Here is a 21235-nt window from a genome sequence, read left to right on the forward strand (position 1 = left end):
TATTTATTTATAATAAAATTTCCGTAGTAGTCTGTCCCTTTTCCGTTCTTATATTTGCACTTCTATGATTTAACTGTACTCTCCATTTAAGTTTTTAAAACGTTTTTCCTTAAGAGTTGAATATTTAATCTAATTTTGATAAGGATATTTTTGAATCAGCATACTGCATTAAGCCATATTTCATTCCAGGGGCACAGCTGCAAATTTCAATCCAGGGGGCCCCAACAGCTCCACCAATCCTTTATTTAAGAACTTTGGACATTTTCTTACAACATCAGTAAGTGTTGCCCCATGCCTGCCTGTCCATCCGGTTTAAAAACAAGCAGCAGCCCAACATAAACATGCCCTAAACCAATCACTTTCAAAGCCTTCTACAAAACAGTGAGCTGTCTTTACAACTTCCTGCAAAGCCCCAGTCGTCTCCAGCGATGAAGACAGTGTATCCCAGAGGAGCTGGGGTCTGACAGTTGCAGGCTCACTGTGTTAACTAGTTTGTACAGGACAGACAACTATTTTCTATAAATATATACACCACTAAAGGAAACATCAGCTGACACAACAAAGACACAGATAAGATATGTGCATTCTTTCAGCTCATTTTTGTAAGAGCTCTACAACAGACCAGTCTTGTCATGAACCCTTGATATTGTTTAATCTCAAATTCACAAACTATGATAAAATGAGAGGTTTAAGGAAAAAAAGTAAACGGATTGCTATTTATGGCAATGAAATAAAAATAAAAATCTCCAGCTAAGGTTGGCACCCCGCCCCCGACAGCTATCACGCGTCTCGAAACGAGCGTCTCTCTGTTTTGTCTCGCGTTGTGTGGACACAGCTGACCGCTGTCTGCTAGGAGAAATAAACCAGGCTAGGCTAGCAGCCCGGACAGTTAGCAGCCCAGTGAGCAGGGGGACGGTTAGCGCGAACTCAGCGGCACCGCGGAGACAGGACCCGGAGCGAGTCTCCTTGTTCCCCCCCCCCCCCCCGCCGGCAATGCAAACACCGAGTGTCGCAGCTAGCTAACGTTAGCACCGTCCCGACGGACGATGGCAAAACCGAGGCAACGATAAGACGAGACAAGACGACATCAACAGCGAAAAGGGGGGTTAGCTTAGTTTCAATGTTATTGTTAATTGAGAAGCGCACACAGTCACAATGTCCTACTCTGGCAACCTGGTTTGGGATGTAAACAAACGCCTAATTGGATACAACGAGCCCAACACCATCAGGACCAACTACTTAGGTAAGAACAAAAGAAGCCTCTCTATCGACGCTAGCGGTGTGACACAGGCGACAACACCAACATGTGTGATCGTCGTCTTGAGCAGAGAACTCCTCTGCGGGCGGTGATCGGAGGGACTGACAGCTCCACTCAACATGGCTCAGAGCCTGTTCCTCTCGACGACAAGAGAGTCCGAGTCCTCCCGTGTCACCTCGTGTAGATATCATGAACTTCAGCAAGAGAAGAAGACGCGACCGCGCTCCGGGCTGGAGCAGCACACCGATGGGATTAAAGTGTTATGTATTACTGCAGCATCGCAGGCTCTGGACGAGGTTATAGCCAGAACAAGAACAATATTTCTATATCCTCGTTGAGAGATTAAGTGATATTGCACACGAATTCGCAGCGTGGAGGCAATTTCCGTGCAAACCACAGGATTTTGTACAGATGGATTGATGTTGTGCAAAGGCTGCAGGCTGCACCACCATGTGTGTGCACGTAGGCAAACTGAACCCTCAAGTATTAAACAAGATCACATAATAGAAATGAAGGACTCCATTATGACAGCAACACACACTGTCATAATGCAAACGCAAAGCACAGGAATGGAAATGGTTCAGGTGTGCTTGTTTAGTCCATGCCTTTTAGAAACAGTGATTCTGGCGTCAGTAAATTGAGAGATTTCAATTTTGAATAAGGACTATTCAATTATTTGAATAGTGATTGTGAACTGGTGGCTCTCTTGTGTCCAAACTGTAAATTATTTTCATAATCTTGCCGTTAAAAACATCCTTTTTGATCATTCTCAGGAAAACGCAAGAACAGTAGAATCCAAAAAAGAAGAAAAACAGAAGAAGAAATATAGCCACCAGAGTGATTAGTAAATTTGAATCATATAATTTCGATTTATTAAAAAAACAACTCACTATAATGCACTTTGTTGACATTGTCACAAAGTAGGACATTTAAATTTGTTCCTTGAAAGATTCACAGATTCTGTTTGAATGTGCAAAGCTGAGAGATGTGGTTTGCGAATATTAAGTATAGAGTTTAGGTTTTTTTTTATTCACGTCCTGTTTGTTAAGGTTACCCAGACCCAATGTTACACGACGAACCAGTCTCGTGTTTATGGTCCTCCTTGGAGAGATGTCAAGATAAATATAAGTCAGTCAGACTTTTGATGCAAGTCTCTGTATTGTTTGTGAGGGAACATCGTGTAAGTAGGGCGGCGGTGACTGCAGAGTAAACACAGGTCGGTATTCCTGGCCCAGGCTGAGAGGTCTCTAAGGCTCGTCTGCAGTGTGTCCTGTCAAAAAGTCAGCACCTGACAGTGGTTGAATGAAGATTTACAAGCCTGCAGAGGTGGGGCAGGGGCCACCGAGGTTTAGTCAGTGCTTTATTTAGCATGATGGAGATAAGGTTGGAGCTGTTGTGTACGGGTAGAGGATACATGCGGTGGTGTGTGTGTGTGTGTGTGTGTGTGTGTGTGTGTGTGTGTGTGTGTGTGTGTGTGTGTGCGGCAGAGCTATGGAAGGATATATTTAGCTCCAAGAAGGGGGTGAGGGGAAACAAGTCGGGGTCCATATCAATTTCCATCAGAGAAACTTCCGGGGAGGTGAAGGAAAATGACTCTGTGTTGTACATCTTATATGTATTATTTTTGGTAGATGCTGAAGGACTTTCCGTGGACTTCAGAAAGATGGAGTTGTTGTTGACATTGGATGCTGCTTTACGTGGTGATGGGAGACGGTGATGAGGAAAAAGAAGCACAGGAAAAACTAGACGGTTTAGATGGATGCATTGAAACACAACGTATTGATATAGGTGCACGATTAAACTAGAAATAGTTAGTCCATTTTTTTTATTAAGCATATGGCAGGATTCTTATTTCCATGTATAACTAACGGTTCAAATAAAGGCTATGGTCACATTGAGATACAATTCATGTGTGAAAAATGAATCTCTAACTATTGTAATATCAACTATCAACTTAGCTCAATGTTCGATTTTCTCAGTATCAAGCTTCTTCAATGTTCTGGCTCTTAATTGATAAAAAAAATTAACACATTTGTTATAGCTTGACATACAGTGTGACATTACATCGCCTCTACAACAATGTTCATGCACTATAACCATCGTGTGTAAAGTCCCTTGTTTTTGTGCAACAAGTCCATAAATACTGTAAATTTGTTGTAACTAACTTTTTGAATGATAACTGTCAATCACATTTTACACCATAAGACGTCAAGACGCTAGAGCTCGACCGATAACTCAGTCGTCCGATATGAGCCTCTCACGGTCTGCGTATGTTTGCCGACATGCGCTGGTATGGACCCTTTTATTTTACGTTATGAACAATGTGAAAAAGATGCATTGGAAATAAATGTATGTTTTACATTTTTGTGCAAAATGTAAAACAAACCTTTTTTTCCTTTATTCAAATTCTATATATTCGGTTGTATTTGTATTTTCCTTTTATTTATATTCATAATAAGGGTTTGATAATGACGTCTTGGGAATCTTTGCTAGTTAGCTTTTTTAACATAGCCTATATATATGTATCGACACCGGCTCCCATAAATCCACATCGGTTGAGCTCTACATGACACAAAATTTTCTTGTAGAAATCCCCCAACTAAATACGGTTTTAGCTTCAAAGAATTCATGGATCCATATTCGAATCCCTCCAAAAAATGTAATCACCCGTAACTATGCCCGAGACCCATCTTTGATAACATTTAAATAATGCAAATTTCATGCAAATCAAACAATAACATTTCGATTAATTCTGCTAAAGAAACAGACAAACAGACAAACCGAACCAATCACATAACCTCCATGGTTAGGCAATAACAGAACAAATAAGAAATGTAATATCATGAATATGTAGTATTAGCCCTTGCGATCGGGAGCTTTGCTGTCAGGTACATGAACCACACTGAGCTCTGACTCTTCCACTGGCAGAGAACAAGCCCTGCAGAGCTTGTTATAAAACTTGCCAGTGCAGGTTGGATACACAGCCTCTGGTAGAAGCAGGGACCTGTTTGCCAAGTGGACGAGGGTTGAGCGAAACTCTCGCTGCAGCTTGTGCAACAGCTCTACGAGATGTTCAATTCGATGTTGATTGTTTGTTTTTTTAGGGAAAACCACTACATTACCACATTGAATGAACTTGTTTATTTTGTACAACGCTGATGGTAATTTTGCAGTTAGCTCACAAGAAATCGACACACTTATCCATTTTATTCTGGCAGGAGATTTTTGGACTTCAGACAAACAGAAACTTGAAAATGACGCAAGTTAAAGTTAGCAAAGAGGCAGCAAAAATGTTTTTCTTTTTTATTAAAACATGTAATATTTCATATATTATATAATATATATATATATATATATATATATTTTCTTTTCTTTGTCTGCATCATACTGACTTTTCTGACTTTAACACTACAACACAGACGTGCTCACAGTTAGCGTGAGGCACGGTTTTATGTCACTTGAACCTGAGGAAATTATTAATTATATTTGAGATTTACTGTGCATTTCATCCCTCAGTCTAAACTAGAGCTGCAATAGTTATTTGATTAATAGATGAGTCATTTGATGGAAAAATGAATTAATTGTTTGTATTTTCTTATGCAAAATTGCTGTTTTCAGCCTCTCAAATACAAATATTTATTTATGTTTTATATATAATATCAAAGGGAATATTTTTGGGACATTTGAAGATGTCACTTTGGACACTGAGAATCTTGGTCAGACTGAAAATTCGATGAAGAAAATAACAGTCAGATCAATAATGAGAATAATCGTTAGTTGCAGTGCTAGGCTGAACTGAACAAGTCCATTAATCACAAAGAGTGTGTTTACATGCACTCTAGTGTCCTGGTTATGATCAGGGGGTTCGGAGTGTATGTGTTTGTGTGTATACTGGTTTCAGAAACCAGAATAAAGTCTTAACTTGGATATTGGAGCACGAAAACCAGGATCGTGTGTCATGATGTCCAGACCTGATCGTTCTCTGTTGGTTCACAACAAAGTGGCCGAGATGGTGAGAAATCAAGACATCATTGTACAGAGATGATCAGAAACAAGTGAGAACCGTGTAAAGAGAGAAATGATTATCTCGGGTTTCTCATGCTCAGTGTAAACACTGTATCGTGTATATGATCAAAACCAGGAGTTACAAGTGCACTTGGTGTTTAGATCCTTCCCACAGGACTCCATTTGACCTAGGATGAGGAATGACTCTTCAGTGGAAAGAATTTCAAAAATCATAACTTGAATAAGTGATACCATCGTTGATGGTGTCGATTTTAAAGATCAAACTACAGCTGGTTTTCTTCACAAATGAGTCACCAACTTACTTTATTATCTTACATTTAGAGCTGATCATTATTTTAATTATCAATTAATCTGTCAATTATTTTCTCGATTAATCGATTAGTAGTTTGTTCCATAAAATGTCATAAAATGGTGAACAATGTGGATCGGGTTTCTCAAACCCCAAGATGATGTTTTTGTTTTGTCCACACACCAAATATATATATGACACAACACAAATACATCCAGTGGAAGAAATGTTACTGATGACACTTGAAGACCACTTTAGTACGAACTGTTACACAAAGTGCTGAATCTTTTTCCCTGCATATATAGTCTCATTTTACAGCAGCAGGATTCTGAACGATGGATCATGGATGGAGGAACACACGAGACGATGTGATACCAAAAACCTAACAATTTACATTTTCTCTCTTTTCACAGGTAGAAGAGAATTTGTCCAGCGGCTGAAACTTGAAGGGACACTGAATGTACATGATGGCTGTGTAAGTGTCCCACATTTCATTTGTGTATCTGTTTTGCTGTGTATTTATATTTTTTTATTTGCAAGGAATCTTGTCACAGCTGGTGAAGCCTCAGTGTCTGACCGAGAGCAGATCTTTGACTTGAGGTCAGGTGGTTAATGCCTTTCGAGAAACCTGAAGCTGGCATCACAGTCACACGTCCTGTCTCAGTATCAGCCAGGCCGCCGGTCCCTCCAAAACAGCACAACAACAACAGCCACCACAGCGATTAATACCTGCCTCGTCTAAATCAGAAATGCTACTGTAAAACAGTATCGGACTAATATCTTTAATATGCTTATTTGAAATAAATTAGCCGCTTAATCGATGCATAGACAAGCTGAGATATTGTTATATTATTCTGTGTTAAAAATACGGGCTGTTAAAGGCTGGAACATTTCAACAATGAAAAATTAAAACAATAAGTCAATTAATCTATTAGTTAGACAACAGCAACAAAATAACGGATTGTTTCGTTATCAAGTAAAATACCATTTATTTCCAGCTTTCGGAGCTTCGTCTGATGCTTTTTGGATATTTGCTTCCAAAATTATGAACCTAATACTTTTCACCATACCTTTTCCTTTTAGGCCCTTGGAAATATGTGATGGTCACTTGTTGTATACTAAACTACGCTGTAAATAATCAACCGCTTAATCGTTATTTTTGGAAACAAAGGTATATAAGTCCATATGAGTTTGCCGTTTAGAAGAGTAGATGATGAAGCAGTTTATCCCTAGGAAGTCATGAATTATTGAGACCACACTGTGGGGGTATAAACTAAAAGGATTATGCAGAGGATGGTTACTAAGAGCTCGATCTACTGTATAGATTCACCATGGCCTCACACTGCTAATACAGTAGAAAGAAAAGAAAAAAGAAGAAAACATTTATAAAATATTGGTTCCCATTTTCTTTCGATTTTCCTTTATTTAGATAACAAGATAGACACACCTCCAAGTTTTTCCCACATCAACTTAAACACAAACAAATAACTAAAAGCGAATGTATTAATTTTTTTAAAAGGACGTTGGTGAAACATGCAGCTCTTACATAATCATAAAACCAGGGAAGTAGATGGATCCTGTAAGTGATCTGAATTGGTTTCGAAATACTATTTGGAGTGGCTGCTCTCAGTGTGGGAGATTAACTGATTATTCCCAGAGAACAAATAGTAAAATGTATATTTAAAAACAATAAAAGAACATTGAGCTGCATCATGAGAGAAAAAAAAGTGACAGATTTACCAACATTCATCCACATACTCTAATAAAAAAAATGCTGTCTCTCAGAAAGGTTTTTTCAGGACGCGGTAAATAATCCGTCACACATGGGAGTGATGTCGCTCCCAACTCGAGTGTAATTTCACTGACTGCAGCAGAGTGATTCTGTGGCATGAAGAGCGACGGTGTGATGTTGAAACATCGAGGCTGCACAAGCAGGTGTTACTGAAATATACCGATCCTCAGCAGACGGTGAGGTGACCGATCGGCTCTGCTCTACTTTAGATCCACCGATGGATTCCAATTAATAAACTGTGACTAAATTATTTTCTGTTCATTAAAAACTAATGACATGGTTTCACCTGTGATTGAAAATATAAATTTTGTTGTTGATTATTAGAGATTAGAGATTTATCGAATAGCCAATAGTATCGGCTGATATTAGCCGTCACAGATGTATCAGCATCAGTGTTTATCTTTGCCAATATGTGGAGATATAAAAACTTTTATTTGACATAATAAATGTTTCGTTTTATGTACAAAAAAGAAAATCATGTTTATTTTCTTAATTCAAGTTCCATAAATTTGGTTGTATTTGAGTTTTCTTTTATTTATAATACATTTCATGGTTAAACTGTAAAATATCAAATCTCAATTACATTTCTTGTCATAAGGATTTGATTAAGACATCTTAGGCAAGATTGACAATTTAAAAAAAAGAAAGAAACATATATATATATATTGGATGATATATTGGTATCGGAAATGTTTTACTCCCTAATATCAGTATTGGCATTGACCCCCAATAATCCATACTGGTCGATTTGTATTGATTACAATGGCAAATCCTCACATTTCAGAAGCTGATATTTTTGCCTCATGAAACTTAAACAATTAGTTATTATCAAGATAATAAGGTTGTTGTTTAATTTTATGCCGGTCAATTGACTGATCAACGACTTATTTCGGTAAAAATGTAAAAACTGCACAGTAGATATTTAATTCTTCTCTTAATCCAAGCTGTTGTCTTTCCTACAGGTCAACACTATATCCTGGAACGACACAGGAGAGTACCTCCTGTCGGGGTCAGACGACACCTTTTTGGTTATTTCGAACCCGTACAACAAGAAGGTAGGTCTTCATAGATAAAGTGATATGACATATACTCAGTTCCACTGCATTCTGACTCTATTCATGTACGTATACAACAAAAGGAGGTAAAAATGATTGTTTTCTATGAATGAACAGTAGTCGATCTGAATTTGGCACTCGATCACAAGTAGCTCAGCTATACTGAAATTATTGCGTGCCTTGTTTTATTGAAAGTTTTAAATGGGCCGCCAGCTAGCGCTCCAATTATCTGAGGAGACACGAAAGAGACATGAGGTGGTCGCTGCCTGTGTTTGGGTCAGACAGTGGTCTGTTGTGTTTAGTCCTGGGATGTGACGCTCATGTCACTGGTTGTTTGTGCTTCCAGCGTTGTGTATTCTGATATAAGTTTTGAGATTTTGACATTTCCTTGTTAAAAGGATGGTTTAATTGTTACCATCATCTGTTATTTTCTTCCCATTTCGCCCTGCAGACGTTGCCAGTATACAACTCTTCTTCTTCTTCTTCTTCTTCTTCTCTCCCGTCTTCAGGTCAAGAAGTCAATACGTTCAGGTCATCGGGCAAATATCTTCAGTGCGAAGTTCATGCCCCACACCAACGATCAGGAGATCATCTCCTGCTCCGGAGACGGCATCATCTACTACACCAACACGGAGAAGAGTCCCGAGTACAACAGACAATGTCAGTTCACCTGCCACTACGGAACAGCGTATGAGGTACTGAACCAGGGAAATGTCAACATGTCAACATCACAGAGAAACCATGTGCTCCGGAAATAACATCTCTCACACATATTTTCGGTTTTGTTTTTGTTTTTGAATGTTAAACTTCCTTTCTTTCCTGTTTTTGTCAGATTATGACGGTACCAAATGACCCCTACACGTTTCTGTCGTGTGGGGAGGACGGCACGGTGCGATGGTTCGATCTTCGCACGAAGACGAGCTGCACTAAAGAAGACTGCAAAGATGTACGGTGACAACTGTGATGTGATGTGTGTGTGTGTGTGTGTGTGTGTGTGTGTGTGTGTGTGGGGGCGTGTGCGTGTGTGAGAGAGAGAGATCCCAAATTGTGTTGCATCTTCTCGTATTTCATGCTGGAGATCAGTGCCTGTGACCTTAAAACTGTACCGTACAGTTTTACCAGACTCCGTTACCTCTCTTAATTATCCTACATAATAAGTTGTGAATTATTTCTTGATATGAATGTGGTCAACATAATATTAGAAACCCTCATCTGAATAATAATTTATTGTAGGCATTGCATTCGATTTAGCTACTTGAGTGTATATCTTGATTATCTGCAAATACTCGAAATTCTCAAAGTGCAGCCTCTACTGGTACCGAGCAGAAATAACTATATATTTAATTTTTTATACAAATTTTTAAAGTTCACCACATTGTGTTTGCTGTGATTTCAGGACATTCTGATTAACTGTCGGAGGGCGGCGACTTCTATATCCATTTCCCCTCTGGTGCCGTATTATCTGGCCGTGGGCTGCTCCGACAGCTCCGTGCGAATCTACGACAGACGCATGCTGGGAACCAGAGCGACAGGTAAAAATGTCCTGACCTAATTCCCACTGCTGTCTCTCCATCTGTTCAAAGTGGACATTGTGAACATCTCACTCTCTCTCTCTTCCTCAGGTAACTACACAGGGCGTGGGACGACAGGCATGTGCGTCCGCTTTGTCCCCGCTCACCTGTCCAACAAGTCGTGCAGGGTGACGTCTCTCTGCTACAGCGAGGACGGGCAAGAGGTGCTGGTCAGCTACTCTTCGGATTACATCTACCTGTTCAATCCCAGAGATGACCAGGCCCGAGAGCTGAAGGGCCCGTCTGAGGAGAGGAGGGAGGAGGTGAGGACGTGTTACCACCATAAACTGTATATAAAAATGGACGTATTCATTTGGTCCAGAAGGTGAAACCAATGTGGGAGTGCCTGAAGCTTTTATTTTCTGGAAATGACCAGCAGAGGGCGACTCCACTGGTTGCAAAAAGAAGTCAGTTTCTATAGAAGTCTATGAGAAAAGACTTCTCACTTGATTTATTGTTTATTGTCTCAATTTCTACTTTCAAGTCTTCTTCAATGCAGCATGATGTTAATTTTTTAATTCATGGTCTCATTTAGAGTAAAAAAGATCATGTGATTGACAGCAAGTAGTGTCCAATGGGTGCAGGTGTAAGTGGACGAGCTCTCAGTCAGACTCCACCCCTGCTCCTCCAAACGTGGTTACTTCTGGTTCCAAAAAAACAAGATGGTGCCGGCTAAAATACTAAACCCGAGGCTTCAAACGGCATTTCACAAACCAATGGGTGGCGTCATGGTGGGTTGCCACTCGGTTACCACTCATGACATGCATCCTGATGGGAATTGTAGTCGTCAGCAATGCTAGCAATGGTTATTTTAGCTCTGTTGGACAGAAATGTCTCAACAGCTATCGGATGTATGCCAATGAAATTTTATACTGCTGTCCACGGTGCCCAGAGGATGAATCATAATGACTCTTGAGGTTGACATTTGTGAATTTCGAATGTGGTATCTCGACAACAATTCTTGGGAATGTCGTAAGGTTTGCAGGTGTTTGGTCATAAACCAAAAAAGCTTAGAAGAGGAAAAGTTAGAGGATCAGTCGATAGGATACAACCTGTGGGGACATTGGAGGGTTGTTTGTGGTAAACAGAGCGGACCTCGTTGTTGCCATCTCCTTCTCTTGAGAGCCCTGCGGACATCAGTGCTAAATCTGTACCCGGCTGATGCAGTGCAGTGAGAGGAGCAAATGACCCTGAAAGAGACGACGAGGACAGAGGAGAGGGGGGAAGAAATGCAGGGATGAAGAAAGACAGAAGAAAAATAAAACATGATGGAATATTAGTAATATCAAATCTGAAGCATGAGTATTTCCTTACATATATTTGGGTCATTATGTCTGTTTGGTTGAGGGCTTAGTTTGAAAATCAGATAAAAGAACAACCAGAAGAACGGGACCTCAGACAAACTGTTCATGTTGAGCACTAGTCACTGCTTCACAGGAGACTGAATGTGCTGGATCATGGTGCCAGTGTTTCAAAGCCTCGTGGTGAGTTCAGCTGTGTCGAGATGCAGCCACCACACACATTCCTTTCCAAATTCAGCGACTGACGCAGGCAGTGTTCCTCTGCCCTCCAAAATAGTTCAGGATGGGGGGGTCGGGGGTGCCAGCCAAGTAAAACCTCATTACCCTTCCCTCCCTTTCTTCTACCTGTGACCACATTTGTTCAGGATCCCCCCCCTTCTCTTATTCATGCTACTATCTCATTCATCCTCTGCCCCTTTTCACCACCCCCCGTTCCATGTGCAGACCTGATGACATTTCCTCAATAAAGCAGTTGATAGTCCCAGCACTAAGACCCCCTTTTTCTATTTCTAGCTCTCAGCCTGTTGCCCTGCAGAGAGAGTGGAAAGTGAAGGCAACCTCAGTCGTGCAGCGAGAAGGGGGGGGGGCTCCTAAAAGAGGAAGCTGATGGTGTCATGCAGTGTTTTGCTTTGGCCAGCGGAGCTAATTTTGATCATAATTTGACTGAGAAACGGTTAATATTTCCTAGTGTGTGTGTATGTGTGTGTGTGTGTGTTTCCCCCAGCTGAGGCAGCCTCCAGTGAAGCGCCTCCGACTACGTGGTGACTGGTCTGACACTGGCCCCCGAGCTCGTCCTGAGAGCGAGAGGGAGAGAGACGGTAAGATCACAGTGCCACAACTGACATGTATGTTCAGTTTAAGCAGAGGACTCAAATTACACATCTCACCCCTGAGACAATTTCAATTTCATTTTTACTTACCATTTACCAAGCTGAACCTAGCCGTGCAACTTGTCAACTTAAATGAATAAATACCTGAATTAAATGATTTTATCCTCTTTTAAGCAAACGCTGATGGTGCAACGTTATCATTATTAACGTGGAGCTGTGTCTCTGGCCACCTGATGACTAAGTCCCAATATTCACCCTGTTTGAGTTCTGTTTCATGTCCCCATCAGCTCTTAACCCAGTCATCAGGCTCTTTAGCTGCTTAATGCTCCATTATGTTACCAGCGAGTCGCAACCTGCCCGTCTGCTGTTTTTTTTGACGAGCAGGGAGCGATTTCAGATCTTTGTCACTGAAAACCGCTGCCCGTCTGCTGCAACGCCACGAGAGCAGTTGCAGTTCACTCTGAAGTTCACTCTTTCACAAAATGAATTGTTCACGAATGAAGGAAATTCAAATGGACCGAAAATAAATAACCATGCTATGTTTTTGAAAACGTCCTGCAGAAAACTGCACGTAAACCGCAGTTGTGTGATGTTAAATTAGTGTGGTTTACACCATCTTAATGTTTTCTTCCCTTCACTCCTGCAGGGGAACAGAGTCCAAATGTATCTCTGATGCAGAGGATGTCGGACATGTTGTCCCGGTGGTTTGAGGAGGCCAGCGAGGCTCAGAGCAGCAGAGGAACCCGACCACAGACGCGACCCAGAGGTGAGTGAACTCCCCGTCACCATCATCAGGATCATTGTGCAACGTGTAAAAAGAACATTTAGATTCTCAAAGGTTGAGCGTGAAAGGAGGAAAAATATTCAAGTTTAAGTAGGAGGGGCATTCACACATCGATGAGTATGGCGTATGTTCTGTGGTTTCAGGCTAATCGCATGTTAGAAAGGCAAAACAGGAGGCATTTTATCCAAGCTAAACCTTTTAATGTGCTTACAATTCAATAGTCAGCTAAAAGAAAAGTAAGCACAGAAAACCTCAGTTTTAATACAGCCTTAGTGAACAGCTATTCCATGCTGAACCAAATATTCCTGCTTTCAGGAACAGCCGTCCGTCCAGAGGCTGCGTCCAATACTCCAGCTACCCCTGCAGGAGAATCCAGTCAGGAGTCCAGTGCCACTGAGGGGCCTGTGGGGACAGACACTCCAGAGGAGCCTGCTGCCTCCGCAACCGCAACCGCCAATGCTGCCGCCGCCGCTGCCCCCATGCCCAAGTCCACTTCCTCCTCCTCCTTAGGCTCATCGTCAGCTGTCACAGCACCTCCTCCTTCTAGCTCCTCGTCAGTGGAGAGTTCAGCTCCTCCCACCTCCCCCCTCACCTCCTCCCCTGACTCTGAGCAGAGGAGTCAGGCCAACACAACTAGGACTCCGACAACGGCGACGACCACATCCACCTCAGAACCTGCTCTCTCAGGTAAAACCTGAAAGTCACTTGTGAAATTCTCACCAAAAAGAGTCACATAAATTCCCATTTGACTCTTTAAGTACAGTGAATCTTCTGTTCAGTGTGTGGATGGTGAACTCTGTGTATATGTGTGTGTTTGTTGGGGCCATTCCACCCGAGCAGCCGCCTTACCACACCTCTTTTCTCCTCCAGCATCCTGTTGTCCTCCTCCTCCTCCTTTTTTCTTTTCCTGACTCTCCTCACATCCTCCTCCTTCCCCCCTCAGTCTTCTAATCGCTGCGTTCACTCTCCCTCTTCTCCTCTGCCTCTTCGTCAGAGTACGGTCCTCACCGGCTGCCCATAAGTTTAGTGTGTAGGCGTTTGCAGAGGTTACTCCGGCTGGCCGACCCCCCGGGACAGGGTCAGCGGGCGGCCCCTTCTTCTTCTTCTCCTTCTGCAGCCGCTGAGAGACAATCACAGAGAGCTGCTACCTCTGCTGCCGAGACTCGACCCCGTACAGGTTACCCTCCCCTCTGAGCTCCCCGTCCATACGGGCTGATCGCCTGGGCCCCCTCTCCTGCCATCTTACCCTACCCCTTTATATACTGTAGGAAAAGCAGACATGTCTGTTTGTCGAGACAGTCATGCTCTAAAAATAATAGAATCTGTCTTGCCACAACTGACCACTAATCCCACAGTGATCCTCTTTCCATTTTTCAATAACGCACAGTGTACTTATTAACCCCCTCCAGCTGCCACTGTTTTCGCCTCCCCTCACTCACTGACGCTCTCACTCCATCGCTCCCCTTGTTGCTTGAGTTTTCCCTGTCGGAAGTGGCACCAGCCAACTTATGAAGCTCCGCTTTGGCATCCTCATGGCTCGTGTGGTTGCTCACCCATTTTTGATGATGCACACCGATGTCCTGTCTTAACCATTGATACCATGACGCAGTAATCGATTCACTTTGGTTTGATCTCACTTCAAATTTGGAATCATAACAAAAGCCCTTTTCAGATGTTGAGCTTGTCACGTCGATGTGACATGACAGAACCTCTGCAGAATACTCGCAGAATATTTGACATGTGGTGGTCAAATAGAAGAAAGTAATTATGTAGAGGGGATTATTCACACAAGCTGCATCTGTGATGTTTTTTTGTCCATTTGGGAATCTCCTGTTAGGTCAACATTACAGCATTTTTATTGTGGTTGTGTGGGATTTTGTTAAATTATTTAGTTTGTACTGCTGCACCACAATAAGAAAACAATCCTCGTTGTGATCCGATCATTCAGTGTTTCCCTGACTTCGGTTCAGACTTGTGTTGCGTTGAACGTCCACCAGGTCTCACGTCTGAAAGGGGCTTTTCTGTCTAACTCAACCAATGGATGCATCTGACACCAGTGATTCAACGAGAGAGTAAAGAGTCATCGCTTGTATGTGTTGAATTTAAAACCAGGCCTCACAATGGCAGGGAGAGGAGAGAATTAATATATATATATATATACCTAATTGAATTAAAAATAATGCAAACAGAATTTTATATATTGCCATTGCTTTGTTATATTCACTCTAAACGTTTTCAATTACACAGCTTCTATAACATCACAGGAATAAATCATTTCTAATATTAAATAGTGCATCTGTAGTAAGCTTGTCATTTTTATTGTTTAAAGTCAGACTTGCTGATCTCTGAATCTCATTTCACGCACAAAAGCTGAATCGACTGTTTCTAAAACCATCCTCCTGATATCAGATGAAGCTCTGTCTAGTTTCTACAGCTCCTCCTGCTCGGCCTCGGATCGTGGTTGTTTTGACTCAGAAAGTCTTTAACCCTCTTGCTCCTTGACTTGTGTGAGTCCTCAGGTTTGGCCCGTTGTCCGAATGTTTAGCAGGTCTCGTTTGTGTTCCAGATTCCCCCTCATCTGTGGTAAACAAACAGCTGGGATCCATGACTCTTGATGAACAGCAGGGTGCGTCCTCTCCCACCACCCTGCCTCTCGCTCTGTCTCCTTCACCCTCCCTCAGACACTCCTCAAACACTTTTCCTCATCCTGAGCCTCGTCAAAGTCTGTCCTCCATTCCTCTCATACTGTCCTGTCCTACTTTGTCCTTGTGTCCACGCTTTACTTTCCCATCATCTGTCCACAGATAATGATGATGATGATAATTCATCAAGAGATATGAATAATGTATTTACATTGATTTCATATGAACGCAGGTGTGGGTCCTTAAGTTAACAAATTCCTTTTACCTGTAAAGCCGAAATTTTACCGCCAACAGAAAAAATTAGATTCATATTTGCCAATTTTTTACATAGTTTCGTTTTTTCTTTGCCCAGGTTCTAAGGAGGGCTGTAATCAATGATTGTTTTATTATTGATTAACAGTTTTTTTCCTTGATCATTCGATTGTTTGGTCCATAAAAAGTCGAAGGGGAAAAAAAGGATTTTCAGATGTTGTGTTTTGTCCAACTGAAGATCCAAAACCCAAAGATCTTAACTTAATATCATAGAAGACGAAAAAAATGTTTACCTCAAAGGCTGAAGGATAATTGATTCTTTTCTTTTTTTAGGGCAATACTGGTATTGAATCGAAGAACAATACATCCTATATTTTCTAAACATGTAACATACATATGGATTTTTGATTTTCAAAGTTTCCTTAAATTTGTATTTTTAAAGAGAATATATTGACTATTAAATTAACACTTGACCACTTTTCTTTACATGTTAGACGAAATATAAACATATACCAAAATATCTGCAATAAGAAAACCTCTCAGACAATTTATCAATCTTGTTACAATTCACATCTGAGAGGCCTGGACCCATTAATTCAATTTTTTTTTAAATTTGTGCATTTTAGCCTGAAAAACTGGCCCAACCATCAGCAAATTATTTGCAAGTTATCAATTCTGTTTAGTAATTTTTCCTTTTCCCATTATGGACTAATTTATGAATCAACCAACGCAGATATAGATCTGAGTTGCAAGCTATCTGTTTGTGAGGCTTTTTCTTTCATATTGATACAACATGTGTGAACAGAAATGTGTTTGTTGCTTTAAGTTGAATTTTTTTGAATCTCAACATTCAACTTGAAAAACAGTCTCTGACATCTCACAGATAATCAATAAAGATTATTCAAGGCCTTTGACTTGTGTGTCTCATGTCTCGGTGTGTCTCCGTCCTGTTGCCGTGGCCACAGATTGTTGATTGTGTGTCTGTAACAGTGTGTTCACTTCCGTCCGCTGCATGTTCCCATCTCTGTTCAGTCCTGTCAATCAGTAGGAAGTGATGCAACAGACAGTTGCACATTTCCTGTGTGCTTTACATGCTGTGAACAACAGAATAAAATGTTTTATGATTCAAAATTATAAGTTTAAACACAGCAGCCAGTAGTTTTCAACCAAACTAATAAATCCTCGTTTGCTTGTGTCTTCCCCTCAGGAGGAGCAGAGGCTGCAGGTTCACCTCCTGATCAATCTGCACCAGCCACCAGCAGCAGCGCTCCCACCACCTCCTCCTCCTCCTCCTCCACCTCCTCCTCCACGGCCGGCACCAGTCGACCCAGTGCAGCAGAGCCCGTCCTCAGCCTACACTACAGCTCAGAGGGAACCACCACCAGCACCATCAAGCTGGACTTCACCGATGAGTGGTGAGTGATCCCCTGAGCAGTGAGCGAGAAGAGTCCACTGAACCCATGCTCTCTGAAAACACTGTGGTTGTATTAGAGGTATCATTTGTGTGTATTTCAAAATTAGGGAATGCATATATCGGCAACTTTGTTTACATGGTGGCTCTTCATATCCAAAACACGTGATATATTACAGCTGAGCAACAGGGTGCAGATTTTTTGTTTTCCTTCCCCCTCTCTGAAATCTTTCTGTGTATGAAAATTGACACACGTGGTGGATACAGACTAGTTATTTATTGGGGAGCAGTTAAAAAACACACGTCGCTGTCGTCTCTCCGCTACAGGAGCAGCACGTCTGGCTCGATGGGCAGCGGAGCTCGCAAAACATCTGAGGCCGTGGCCGCGCAGAGCAGAGCGAGTGTGTCGACGGAGAGCTCCGTGTCAGAGCAAGGTGAGTCGTTTCTCAGATACATGTTCTCTTTTGATGCTTGATAAATTACTGGCAAACACACATCTCCCTTGCAGCCGAGCACAGAAGAGTGAATTTCTTACATGTATCACAATGTATTTCCCCTCAGCTCCCTCCCAGGCCCCGAGGCAGCAGAGTGTGTCGGCCGCCTCCACAGAGCCCCGGTGTGACGCCGCGTCCTGCAGCTCGGCGGCGGAGGGCTCCTCGTCTTCGCCGCCGGAGAGGAGTCAGCCGGAGGGTACGGAGGACACGTCGGGAGGCTGCAGGAGGGCGGAGCCCACCGTGGAGAGCCCCTGTGGCCCGCCAGAGTGGGAGGGCCAGAGTCAGCCGGCACGGGCCAATCAGGACTCTGATGATAGCGACGACGATCCCATCCTCATCCCGTCGGCGAGGCTCAGAGGACAGGGACAGAGGTACGTCAGAAGAGATTATCTCTTAGTACCAAATACTGCTCAAGTCTTTGAATGTTTTTTTTTTTTTATGATGCCTTGCCATTGACTTGTTTCACTACAAATATAGATTAAGTACCAGAGGATCTGCAGTAGGAGATAGGATGATCAGGTAACGTCTCTGCACTGGCAGCTGAAAGCATCTAACCTGTCGGAGCTTTGAAGCTTCAACACTGTGTTGTTGTATGAAGACAAAACGGGTTTTTGTGTTGGTTTGGTCATTTCACTCAAAAAAAAAAAAAAAGAAAAAGGAAACTAACAAACACACAGCTTAACTGCACCGTCAGAGTGCCCCTGCATGTAAGTACTGACTCCACAAACGTTGTGGGCGTTTTGTTGTTGTTACACCGAGGAGGAGCGGTGGAGTGCGAGGCGCGAATCACGACTGAGTGCATGACGTCCTGATGGAAAGGAGCCGAAAAAAACTGTTTTGATTTTGACCTTTTCAACATGAACCTGTGTATATCTGATTGGATTCAGTGACGCTATTGTCTTGTAGTGAATAGACGAAGGCTTTGCAATAACAATGTTCATGGCTTCATTCAGCAATGACGGAGCAGAGCAGGTGTTTTTGCTTTCTAAAAAGTGGCTGCTTGAGTTTGTTCAAGAAAAAAAGGCTTGTTATCAGTTAAAAAGATCAATTCAGAGCATGGCATAAGCATCAGTGACAGCATGAGGGTTGGCTGTTTGTTTTTTTGTGTGGGTGCTATTTATTTACATATTTAGTTTGGTTTTATTTTCTTTCAGACGCTCAGCGGCAGCTCGTATCCAGGAGCTGTTTCGCAGGAGGAAAGAAAGAAGGGAGATGGAGGAGAGCGAGACCCAGAATATCAGGAGGCCGTCAGTCAAGATGGTGTACAAGGGCCACCGCAACTCCAGGACGATGGTGAGCCACTTACATCGCATTCCTCATAGGAGTTAAGAGACCGCAGAGCTGTTTTCAGAGAGGTGACATTTTCCGGAGTTTGCCTTTCATGTAGGCGATAACACAGCAGGAGACTGTCCCGAGTCAGATGCGTTCACACCACCTGGAAAATTTTGACACTGTGAATTTTTCTAGGGGGCTGGCAGGGAAAGTTCCGGAAGACGTCAGTAGCAACATTTGCGGACATTTGTGTTCTCCCATACAAATTTCAGGAAAAGGTCCGGACTTCCGTGCATGTCTGAAAAGGCGCTCATGAAAAATATCTGTTCATACACAGATTAAACAAGAAAGCAAAACTTAGTGGTTTCATAAATTAATTCGCTTTCGTTTCCCCTTGTGTGTAGATAAAGGAGTCGTGTTTCTGGGGCAACAACTTTGTGATGAGTGGCTCAGACTGCGGCCACATCTTCATCTGGGACAGACACACCGCCGAGCACCTGATGCTGCTCGAGGCCGACAACCACGTGGTCAACTGCCTGCAGCCGCACCCCTACGACCCCAGTGAGTCCCGCCTCAGCCTCACTCTGGACCCCTGATCATCCCGCCCTCCATCATCTCGACCTGTGACGTTCACTTTTTCATTCTCTGGTCTGTCTCAGTTCTGGCTTCTTCAGGGATAGACTACGATATCAAGATTTGGTCGCCGCTGGAAGAGTCGCCATCGTTCAACAGAGTCCTCGCTTACGAGGTACGGAATCAGATCAGCGACATGAGTTTGAAGTGGAAATCCTGTCCTGTCCGGTGCACAGCATCTGAGGAGGGAGCCGACTGGCTTTCCAGTATTTATAGAGCTGTTTTTTTATTCATTTTGGAGACGATCAGGAGACTGGGTTGGTTTAGATTCTCATGAGCAACTTCTTGGAATCCACCTTAATTATGTTTAATTATGAAAATATTGTAGCTACCGATGAGCATGAGCAGTAAATTGCCAGAGGTCATTCTGCTTGGCTTCTCAGCAAGATCTGTAACAACAAACCAGGATTGTCATCAGATTTTTCTTCTTCTTTCTTGCACAAAAACGTCCTTCCTTCCTGTCGTTGATTCCGCATTCAGTTTCCTTGACACTTTTACTTACACACGTTTTTTTTTCTCTTTTTCCTCCTCCTCCTCAAGGTAATAACTCGGAACGAGCTGATGCTAGAGGAAACAAGAAACACAATCACAGTTCCCGCCTCTTTCATGCTCCGAATGTTGGCCTCCCTTAACCACATCAGATCAGGTACGCACACAAACACATCTACGTTGTATTCAACTTTATGCAAAACCATTTGAATATTTGTGCCCATTAATGATTAAGTACAAACCAATTTTTTTGCCATGCTTTTCTCTGGACTTTGTGTAACTTCTTGTTCTTCCTGTCTCGTAGATCGAATAGAGGGCGACCGCTCCGAAGGTTCTGGTCAGGAAACTGAGGACTAGCAGAAGCCTGCTGGGATTTTATTTTACAGAAAAATACCTTTTCTTCTTGCTGTATAGCACTTGAAAAAAACAACCCTGAGATTTGTACAAGTATAGTGTAGAATACTTCCTTTTGGAAATTAGTATAATTTCTTGCCCCTCTCCCCCCCTTGTGTTTTTTTTAAAGATGACTTTCTTACTGATGTTTCTGTACGAGGACAAACTACATCTGTGTGAATGCGAAAGGCAAGGACGTCAGTATATACAGTATATATATATATATATATATTTTGTGTGAGAATAATGGCGGCTGGTGTGCAAGGATGTTTAAGTGCAATATTATTTTGTTAGGCGAGAGAGAGAGAGAGAGAGAGAGAGAGAGTGAGCTTTGATCAGTGTTAACGTGTGGCATTTTGAATTTGTAGCACAAAAAAGGTAAGAAAATGTTGATGTGCTGTTCCGGCAGTGACGCATGTGAACAATGAGTTTAAGTAAAACACATTTTGAAAAATGCTTCAATTTTGTTGTTAAAGAGAGAGAAAATGAAACAGCTGTGGTTCTTTTCCTCAAAGGGTCATGTCATCTAAATTATTATTTTTTACAAAATTTGGAAAAAATAAAGCTAATGGAATCTCAAATGTGTTAAGTTAATGTCGACTTCCGATCAATCAAAAGAATTTTACTTTAAAAAAACGACAACAAAAGCCTCTACTTTGCTCAGATCCTTGTCGAGGTCAACTCTATCGGGTATCTGGGTTTTGAAAATGCAGAATACGAGAAACCTCGTAAGAGTTTATCTG

The 21235-nt window shown here is 42.2% G+C and overlaps 1 protein-coding gene across 6 annotated transcripts; it reads left to right on the forward strand.

The window, feature by feature from the left end:
* The first annotated feature begins 799 nt into the window (after window positions 1-799).
* Window positions 800-21073, forward strand: dcaf6 (ddb1 and cul4 associated factor 6). 6 transcript variants are annotated; one of them, XM_035603722.2, is made up of 21 exons: window positions 800-1243; window positions 5987-6048; window positions 8328-8420; window positions 8930-9115; window positions 9253-9366; window positions 9817-9952; window positions 10043-10254; window positions 11981-12110; window positions 12769-12888; window positions 13222-13593; window positions 13901-14083; window positions 15473-15532; window positions 17008-17215; window positions 17539-17645; window positions 17773-18076; window positions 18183-18224; window positions 18860-18998; window positions 19382-19538; window positions 19637-19725; window positions 20151-20256; window positions 20404-21073. In XM_035603722.2, exons 1-21 carry the CDS (start codon window positions 1156-1158, stop codon window positions 20454-20456), a joined length of 2961 nt encoding a protein of 986 aa, XP_035459615.1. In that variant the 5' UTR covers window positions 800-1155; the 3' UTR covers window positions 20457-21073. The 6 variants fall into 6 exon arrangements, with proteins under 6 accessions (XP_035459615.1, XP_035459616.1, XP_035459617.1 ...); XM_035603723.2 differs by having other exon boundaries at window positions 801-1243; window positions 12017-12110; XM_035603724.2 differs by lacking the exon at window positions 18183-18224 and having other exon boundaries at window positions 801-1243.
* The last annotated feature ends 162 nt before the right edge of the window (window positions 21074-21235 follow it).

Source organism: Scophthalmus maximus, chromosome 14 (assembly GCF_022379125.1).
Source record: "Scophthalmus maximus strain ysfricsl-2021 chromosome 14, ASM2237912v1, whole genome shotgun sequence".
NCBI classification, from domain to species: domain Eukaryota; kingdom Metazoa; phylum Chordata; class Actinopteri; order Pleuronectiformes; family Scophthalmidae; genus Scophthalmus; species Scophthalmus maximus.